Consider the following 9,860-nt stretch of genomic DNA (forward strand, 5'->3'; position numbering starts at 1 on the left):
TAACCCCTTTATTAATTTTCTTTGCCGGCGTGCAGGGCATGGGCAAAATTTATCAAGGTGACTCCAGGCACGTGGCCAAAAAAGTTGTTGTGGCATCGATCCAAGGTAAGTAATTAAGTAGTACTAGCTAGCTACCATCTATTTAATTCTTGTTTCAATATAATTAATTAATTATCATGCTTGATTAATCATTATCTGATTCAATTCCATTCTCGTAAACGCCCTGAGGCAGGCGCCGGGGAATAATCTGTGTGCATACTACGTTTGCGAGAACATTCACATGATGACGTGCGAAAGGAGCAGATCTGATAGACAGGGCTGGGTACGTTTGTCAGAACATTATTCACACCATTATCGATATCTAGTCACACAACTAACACACATGCATATTGATCTCCTTCTTAACAGTTCAGATCGGTGCGGGATAAGCTCCTACCATCGGACCGCATACTAGCACTTCAAGAGGAAATAGTCGGATTTTTGCTCGACCAGGTCATAGATCCCAAAGGAGAATACTATTATCCGCTACCGCCCCCATAAACCACTTGTCATCGTGCTCCGGAGGCACCAAAGGCAACGTATATATGTAGGAGAAATTGTATATGTATATACATGTGTATGTGTGAATAATCAATGGTGTTGGTTTGTGAGACATTCGATGATATATATATATATATATATATATATATATATATATATATATATATATATATATATATATGCGGTTCTACGTACGAGAAAATCTATTTATATATATGCATAACGTGTACAATTTGTGTTATCGTGAAATAACAGCAAACAAAAAAAATTGAATGGAAAATAAATCAACCCCCCCCCCCCCCAAATATTTAGTACCGGTTGGTGTTACCAACCGGTACTAATGCCCTACGCGCACCCTGGGCCTGGCTCGTGCCACGTGGTGGCACTTTAGCGCCGGTTCGTGACGAACTGGTACTAAAGGGAGGGGGGCTTTAGTCCCCACTCTTTAGTGCCAGTTGGCAAACCAGCACTAAAGGCCGTTACGAACCGGCACTAAAGCCCGGTTCTGCACTAGTGAATGGCGTATAATTATGTTATATGTAATATACACTTTTCATTAGCTAAAGCCAGTCGGCCGGTCCAATAAGCAAAACCTGGCCCGATCAACAACAAGTCTAGATAGCTCTGCGGAGCAGCGGCCCAACAGATAGATCGGCACATGCAGCAATCGGACGGCCAGGGACATTAAAGTGTTGTGAGGGCTCGTAGGTCACCCCATTATATTGTTTCTTAATAGGATGAACTGAGGATCTTCCACATATACTTCTCTAAAGCCGATGGCTTTCAATAAAAATAGTATTAACCAGAGGTTTAAAATGTTAAAATAGTAAGCCGGAGGGCTGAACTACAAAGTCCGAATGGCCTGATGGCTCGTTTCCAAAATGCAGGAAGAACGGGGGCTGGACAGGAAACTGCTGGACTTTTCTGTAGATAACAGAGTAAGAAAGGACTAAAGTGGACAAATGACTATCGTTATCCACGAATCAATCGATTACTTTGCTACAGAGGCTAGGGATGTGTTTGGTTTAAGGGACATGCTAGGGTGGTTGTGGGTATCCCCAACCAGGTGGCTAGGGATAGCCCTTTTTTCTGTTTGGTTGGAAGGGTGAGGTTATCCCATGTTTTGTTTGGTTCAAAGGATGAAGCGTGGTTGAAGATAGCCATCAGAGTGTTTGGTTCGAGGGATGAATGAAGGATAATGGTTGTGGTAACCTTTTTTACTTGAAATGGTAAGATTACCCTCATAATTTGCACTTTTTAATGGAAGGAAGGAAATACAGTATGTATAAACATAATTTCGAAAATCTTAACTTTTTCACAGCAAACAAAACAAAACGATACTAGAAATTTCAGATTTCATCACATATAATAGTTCAACATTTCATACATAAGTCAAGTGCATAGAACTCACAGTTCAGCATTCCATAGAGTACTAGTAGAACTTAATAGTTATACAACCCATAGTTACTGTCTTGGTTGTCAAAAGAGCTAATCCATACAACCCATAGTTACTGTTTTGGTTGCATCAAAAGCACAAGTCAATCACCAGTTCACCACATATGAACTCACCATCCTTACACTTCAGGAAAGGTATTCTTGACATACCTAGAAACCCAAACCTTCTTTTGATCCTCTTCCAACACCTTGAATGCCATAGCAACACGAGGATTGTCAACCAAATATGCGTAGTAATGAGCAAGGTAATCCAAACTGAACCCAGGAAGTACTTTCATGCTCTCCCAAAGACCATCTATGGCATTGTTCTCGGTGCTAGAACTCTTCTCTATGGCAATAGCAATTCTTTCACTGGATGCAAGTATGGTGGCATGCAACCTGTCTTCCGCATAAGGATTTGGTTTGGCCTTTTTTGGTTTGGGACCGGATGAACCTGCATTGGTTGATTGTGCAACCTCTTCATGTGGCGCAGTGGGTTTCTTGGTTGTCTCTTCTTCAAGATTAACCACTTCTGTAGCAAGAGGGTCACTTGAGTCTTTTGCATATTGCCCTGTAGCCATGCTCCCTCCAGCTATATTCATCATCTCCTTATAATGAATAATAGTCTTGTTAAGGTACTGTTCGTCCTCTGGATGAGCCTTGTAGAAACAATAAAAGTAATTTCAGTAAGTATTTGGACATAAAGAAACAATTTCAGCAAGTATTTGAGCATATAGGAAGAATTCCAGCAAGAATATTTTCAGCAAGTGTTGGGACTTGTAGATACTAATTTCAGCAAGTACTTGAGCATGAAGAAAGAGGTACAGCAAGTGTTTGGACTTGTAGATACTAATTTCAACAAGTATTTGAGCATTACGGAAGAAGTACAGCAAGTATTTGACTTCACATAATCCATTACAGCAAGTACTTTCACATAAAGAACCAATTTCAGCAATTATCTGGACTTGTAGATACTAATTTCAGCAAGTATTTGAGTGTAAAGAAAGAAGTACCAGCAAGTACTCATGAGCATAAACAATAATTACAACAAGTACTCATGAGCAGAAAAATAGTTACCTTAACATGATTTGTGTAATGCTCATGATCAAGAACAATCATAGACTTGTCCTCATCCCATAGTGCACCACTCAAGTCCTTGAGTTTCACTATTTTCTGCAGTTTTCGCTTCCATGTCCTATTATGATTTTTGATCTGATCTCCATTCAAGCTAAGTTGGAAATGCTCATTCAAAGCAGTGGCACAAGCGTTGAACTGTGATTGCTTGAATGCAGTACTTGTTCTATTGCCACTAGAGACCAAATCACTTAGCCATGTTAGCATGAACTTGGACATGGTAGGTGTCCATGAAACTTGCTTAGCCATTTCCTACAATTTTCAGCAAGTGTTTGGACATTGAGAAAGTAATTTCAGCAAGAATTTGGACATAACAAAACAATTTTAGCAACTTAAATAGTCATTACAAATACAATATTTCATTACAAATAAGTTCCAGCACACAAAATAGTTCAACAAAGTACAATAATTCATCACGACAAGCTAAATGACATAGTAGTTACTACATATTTTGACCTTGCAAATGGTTTTGTCGGTCTTCCCACATTTGATCAGCAACTCCTTGCCTAAAATTAACCATGTATGCATGTTCATGTGCTTGACCACTTGATGATGAAGCATGAGTAATATTTGGCACCCATTCATCCTCGGGTATGATATATTCATCTATCCCATCATTTATAACCCAATTGTGAATAATGCAACAAGCCACAACAATGTCAACTTGTGTTGGAAACAGAAAGAATGGAGTGGCATCATCAAGTATCTTGAATCTTCTCTTCAATGACCCAAATGCACGTTCTACAGTCACACGAAGAGAAGAATGCCTAAGGTTGAATAGCTCCCTCTCATTTTGCACAGGGTTGTTTCCCCACTCATTCAAGTGGTACCTCACACCACGAAAAGGAGGCAAAAAACCACGTTTGGCTCCATATCCAGCATCAACTAGATAAAATTTCCCTAAATAAGGAACATTTGGGTTACTTGGTTATATATATATATATATATATATATATATATATATATATATATATATATATATATATATATATATATGAATACCCCATTGATATGACAAATGTATATAGTTCATCTATTACCTTGTGGGACACGTAGACCATTTTCACGTTCTAAAGCGTCACATAAAACTAGAGCATCATGTGTTGTCCCCTCCCACCCGGCCAACACATATGTGAATCGAAGATCAAAATCTACAGCCGCCATCACATTTTGAGTGGCATAAGTCTTTCTACCACGAAAGGAAGCCTCCATATCCGGTGTAACAGAGGCTCGCACATGGGTACCATCAATAGCTCCAATACAATCCTATATGGTGAAAACAAAAACCCAAAAATTAGGATCTAAACAAATTCATGCCTACAATGACAAAATGTAGTTGTCACTTGGTCTCATACCTTAAAGTATGGATCCCACCGGTAGTTTCCTTCTATTTTGGTTTGGGTCTCCAATGAAGGCTTCCTAATAAGGTCATCTCGAAGCTCGCCAATGGCATGGAGTACCCTTTGGAAGTAACGGCTCACAACTTCACCGGATCTACCAAAATTGGCGCCAATTACCCTATTTCTAATGTTGTGCCCGATGGTGTGCAAGAACATTGCTACTTGTTGCTCAATAGTCAAATGTATTGTGTCCTTTAGCAAGTTGCGATCCCTAAAGAGTTGACAAAACCTAAAGAAAGGTTCTCTCCGAAGCCTAAGCATGTTCACACAGGTTGTGTCATTCTTCCATATTTTGTTGTCAAAATACTCTCTTCTCATCCTATCTCTCTCATCAATTGGGGCATACGTAATTGCTTCTCTCCTTTTTCTTTTTCTGGATTGAACAACCAATGTTATCATGTTGATAAACCATTGTGCCGCAGCCGCATAAATTAACATCTTTGTCTTTCTGTCCATCTACAATGCATTATAGGATTCAGCTATAATATGCAGTACAAGGTTTAGAGGTAAAATATGCAGTATAGGATTGACAGCTAAAATACTAGTTGTGCTGCTATTGCTAGATGTACAAGTGGCCAACAGCTTAGAACCAAAATCAACATTCTGTTTCCACTGTCAAACATTTTAGTAAAGAACAGAATAGGATTTCGGGGAGAAATAACCTCAGGTTGTAGTTGTGCTGCTGCTGCTAGATGTACTGACGATGGCCTTCAACTTTCCTGTACCAGAAAATTACATCAATCAGTGAACTACACATGAGCAGAGATGAGCCGGACACTAGCACAAATCAGCACCGAACACTAGCAGACATCTAGCACACGCAGCCATGCGCACGTGGACGAGCCGTTCGGCCACATACAGGCACCCGTGCGCACGCATGTCACCGGCCGCCCGCGCCTCGTGAAGCCCCCAGCCGCCGGCCGTGAGATCCAGCGGCACCGCCGCCAGGCTTGAGATCCAGCCGCGCGCGCGCCTCCTGAAGGCGCCAGCCACCGCCGTCCTTGAGATCCAGCCGCACCGCCGCCGGACTTAAGATCCAGTCGCGCCGCCGCCTCAAACCCTTGCCCGCATCGCCCGGGAACACCCTCCGCAACGGCAGGCCAGCACAAGCGAGGCGAAGCAGATGAGATATCAGATAGGGAACGAGTAGAGAAGGAACTCACCTCCCGCCGCCCTGACGGCCTCTCTGCTATCTGCTAGATGCGCCGCCGCCGCGCACAAGGAAGAGAGAGGTGAGTAATGGGGGAAAGTGAGGGTTTCACTGGTAAGCGGGAGGCAATGTAGCCGAAAAAACGTTTCGCGCGTGAGCACAACAACGCGCGCGGGGTGGTTGCCGCCACCCGCTCGTTTTTCGCGGGTCGCCACATCCCTCTTTTGGAGGAATATTCTTAGCATCTGGCTGACCCTATGGTGGCAGCCACCGAAAAAAAGGGCTATCCCTGTCCCTGGGAGGATAGCCCTCAAACCAAACACATCCTAGAATGGTGCGCGCATCTTGCGCAGAGGCCTCCGCCGTTTCTCGAGGACGCAGGCCGAGGGCCGCGCCGACCGCTGCTGTTCCACGCTAGAAGGCTGCTCCCCGCCGTCTCCGCAGGGAGTGGCCTCACCAAGGGCAGCGCACAGCGCCACCGTCTCCGCCGGATGGAGGAGGACCGCGTGGGCCGCCGCCACCGGGAGGTGGTCGCGTCGTGCGCGGTTGTGGCTTCTGGACGCCGGGCGCCGGTGTCGCGGCCACTGTTCGGGAGTGCAAGGCCGACCCGTCGGTCTGGACGATGCCGCTGCTTCATTTGCCGGCCGTTGGCCACCGAGGGTTGCTGCCGCATCGCGGGGTGTAATAGCCGGCTGATAGCCGTCTCGGATGGTTCCTCCGGTGAGGCGACCCATTCTCTGTTCGTCTTTCCTCTGCTGTCGCCCGACTTCATGGCCTTCTCGCTCTCCGTAGAGACTAGCCAGTGCTGATAACGTGTTGAAAGTAAATTGATTGAATGAACAAAGGTTTTTGATTTCATTGATTCTCAAGATATATATACACTCTGAAGAGGCGCCTTGTAGAGGCGGTAGCTACAATAGAGATGGAAGGAAAAGAATGCGTTTGTACGAACACATGCGTCCGTACGAGGCGTCTGCTCGGTGTTGGACACACCTATATTCAACTAATGACGGTTCATTAAATTTATTATTTTGCGGAAAAACTTTCAATCTATTCATCTTCAATCATGGTAGTACAACGGACACTAGAAATAATAAAAATTACATCCGGAACCGTAGACCACCTAGTGACGACTACAAGCAATGAAGCGAGCCCAAGCGCGCCACTGTCATCGCCCCTCCCTCGACAGAGCCGGGCAAACATTGTTGTAGTAGACAGTCGGGAAGTCGCCGTGCTAAGGCCCCATAGAACCAACGCACCAGAACAGCAACCACCGCAGATGAAGAGTGTAGATCAAAAGGATCCAACCTGAAGACAAACGAACGAAAACGAACGACGAACAGATCCGAACAAATCCACCAAAGACAGATCCGCCGGAGACACACCTCCACACGCCCACCGATGATGCTACACACACCACCGGAACGGGGACTAGACGGGAAGACCTTTATTCCATCTTCAGGGAGCCGCCGCCGTCTCGCCTTCCTGAGCAGGACACAAACCCTAACAAAGCTCGAAAAAAGATATGAAAGCGGAGCCCTCCCACCGGCAAGGGCCGAGATCCACTCCGCCTCCATGGCCCTAAGGCCACCGGAGACGGGACGGACCGGCGCCGGTGGCGGTGGGAGGCAAAAAACCCTAGTTTTGGGGAGGCGGCGGCTGGGTACGTTCGCTAATTAACCCGTGTTAATTAACTAACAAGTAAATCTATTCCTAACAGATACCAAGAAAGTCATTTTGCCCCTAAAATTTTTAGGTGGAGGAAAATAATTCGAGTTTGTTGCCAACAAATTTCATGATTTTTTAACCATTTTTCAATTACATTTTTTTGAAAAATGGGTTCATATGCCCCATGTTCCAAACGTTCTCATCCCTCCAATTTCCCCTGAGACACATGCATTTGGTAGTTTGGCACTACGATGAGCACTTTACTGGTGAACTTGTACTCCCTCCATTTCTTTTGACTCTGCATATAAATTTTGTCTGAAGTCAAACTTCATCAAGTTTGACCAATATTATAGCAAAAATATCAACATTCACAAATATGAAATCAAATATCATTGGGTTGTTAAAAAAGTCAATATGATTGGGTGCATAATGGAATTAACTTTTATACTCCATTGCATATCTTTAATATTGTAGATGTTGATATTTTTTAATATAAATATGGTCAAACTTCACAAAGTTTGACCGGAGACAAATTTTATAGAGCGCAAGCAGTCTCCTAGAGCGCACGCACGGCATGTACAACTTGCCAATCTGATAACATCAAACATGGAGTACAGAAAAGTTTATTAACTGCAAACCACATTTTCAACTTTGTACTAGTACACGCGTTCAAGTCATGACGGAACTGACTCCGGCCGGAAACGGAGTACGTACACAATCCCAAGTGCATGCCAGTTTCCTAGAAATGTGCTGAAATTTCCAATGATTTTTGTTTGTGATTCCCACTTAACCATAACGTGTGTATGCGAATAACCTCAACGTCACCCGTTGGAAGCACCCAAAGCTGCTCTAATTAGCTTGGACCGGAAGTAAAAGCATGACGAAAGCATGCATCCCTGCACTAACCATAGTAACCTAACATCGGAGGATAGTTTCCAGCTTGAGACAACGCGCGCGTGTTTCCATTTTAGTTTTGAATAGGTAACACGTACGTATCCAGCATATTGTCCAAGACAGTAGCATACCATCTACATCTTCTGCCGGGCGGCGGCAGTAAATTGTTTTCCTGTCAAGTTAGGTTGTTTTTCAGGTCAGAGCAGACACTAGAAATATGCTGGTAAATTCGCTCCGAATCTGCGGCGACGAGCTGACCTGACCATATACTAAACGACATATGCAGCGATAGCTGAACGAGATCCTGGGGGGAAGCTCTTGCTGTGCTGCCACTTGTACAGCCGGGAGGTGGAGAGGAGGGTGTGGGTGCGCATGGTGCCAACTGCCAATCCTCAACGCGGATTGCCTCTTGGAATCAGGCACCGGCACATTTCCTGGGACTCAGCTTCAGATTTTTCTTTTTTTAATGACATGAATCAGAACTGTACCTGCCCATTAGCCCACAAGACCGCGTGCAGTCCGCCATGCATGCAAGTTTCCCTTGAACAAAATGGCTGAGCACAAAAATAAATAAATAATGCGCCTAAAGTCGGAGTACTAAGCTAAGCCTACTACGGTAGTCTCCCTGCTCACGTATACTACTTTATATAGCAAGCAAAACGCGGCGCTCCCGTGGCTCACGTACGTCGCCCCGCCGCGCATGCAGATTGATCAAGCTCCACCTGGTACGTACGTGCATGCTGGCTGCGTCGAAAGTACTACTCCGATCGAGGAGGAGCATAGGAATAAGGATACACGACCCGTCGCTCTCTCGATCTGGCCATACGCGCGTACGCACCTTCCCCGCTCTTACACGTACAGGCAACTACTCGCTCTCTCGCCACGCGGTGGACGAAACCTACAAATAATAGGCCCAGCGCCTCTCCTCCTCTTTCCTTGCCTAGTTCCATTCATCCTCCCCACACACACTACACAAAACCTCTTTCATTCTCCCCTCCCTCTGCAACCCCTCCATCTCCTCAACAGCGCACGGCCACGGTAGACATAAGTACGTACGTCCATCTCCGCCGCGTGCAAGGTGCAAGTGCCACGGTACTATATATCCGCTTTCTTCCTTCCCCTCTGACCTATTTTTCTTATCTAACACCATGTATATGTTGTTCCCTAGCTAGGCATACCCTCTCCATATCATACCATGGCGCCTCCCGGCTACGACCTCATCCTGGTCGTTGATTCTGACGGCGGGGTCTGGATTGTTTGCATTCAGGACGAGAGCACGCAATAGCAGGTGCACATCTCCGGTCCCTCACCTTGTTATACATCTTCACCCAAGCTAGAGTTCACCTACGTTGCTAGTACATATCGATGCGACTAACCAGTTGTTCCTTTCCATATATTGCCATTAATCGTTATCTTATGTTTTTCATCATCCACCGGATCGGATCATGTTTGCTGCACAACTTACGTTTTGCTTGCTTTCTTACAAAGTTTATGAGCAAATATATATGGAGGCTAAATAATATATGCAGTGTGAAGCCATCAGTTTGTGAAGTCGTCTGTGCTCTGAGAGTGTGTGTATATGCAGAGAATATGGCAACGATATATATATCTTCCACGTTCATTTCAGTTTTTCTCCCCAG

General features: G+C 44.8%; 1 protein-coding gene across 3 annotated transcripts; it reads right to left on the reverse strand.

The window, feature by feature from the left end:
• Positions 1-1,881: 1,881 nt before the first annotated feature.
• Positions 1,882-5,826, reverse strand: LOC123040124 (protein ALP1-like). Of its 3 annotated transcripts, XM_044463055.1 has the most exons (6): positions 5,672-5,754; positions 5,171-5,227; positions 4,464-4,964; positions 4,149-4,374; positions 3,052-3,360; positions 1,882-2,633 (listed from the first exon to the last, which is right to left on the reverse strand). In XM_044463055.1, exons 4-6 carry the CDS (start codon positions 4,167-4,169, stop codon positions 2,115-2,117), a joined length of 849 nt encoding a protein of 282 aa, XP_044318990.1. In that variant the 5' UTR covers positions 4,170-4,374; positions 4,464-4,964; positions 5,171-5,227; positions 5,672-5,754; the 3' UTR covers positions 1,882-2,114. The 3 variants fall into 3 exon arrangements, with proteins under 3 accessions (XP_044318990.1, XP_044318991.1, XP_044318989.1); XM_044463054.1 differs by lacking the exons at positions 1,882-2,633; positions 3,052-3,360 and adding an exon at positions 3,483-4,008 and having other exon boundaries at positions 5,672-5,749; XM_044463056.1 differs by lacking the exons at positions 4,149-4,374; positions 4,464-4,964 and having other exon boundaries at positions 5,672-5,826.
• Positions 5,827-9,860: the final 4,034 nt, after the last annotated feature.

This window comes from Triticum aestivum, chromosome 2B (genome assembly GCF_018294505.1).
Source record: "Triticum aestivum cultivar Chinese Spring chromosome 2B, IWGSC CS RefSeq v2.1, whole genome shotgun sequence".
NCBI classification, from domain to species: domain Eukaryota; kingdom Viridiplantae; phylum Streptophyta; class Magnoliopsida; order Poales; family Poaceae; genus Triticum; species Triticum aestivum.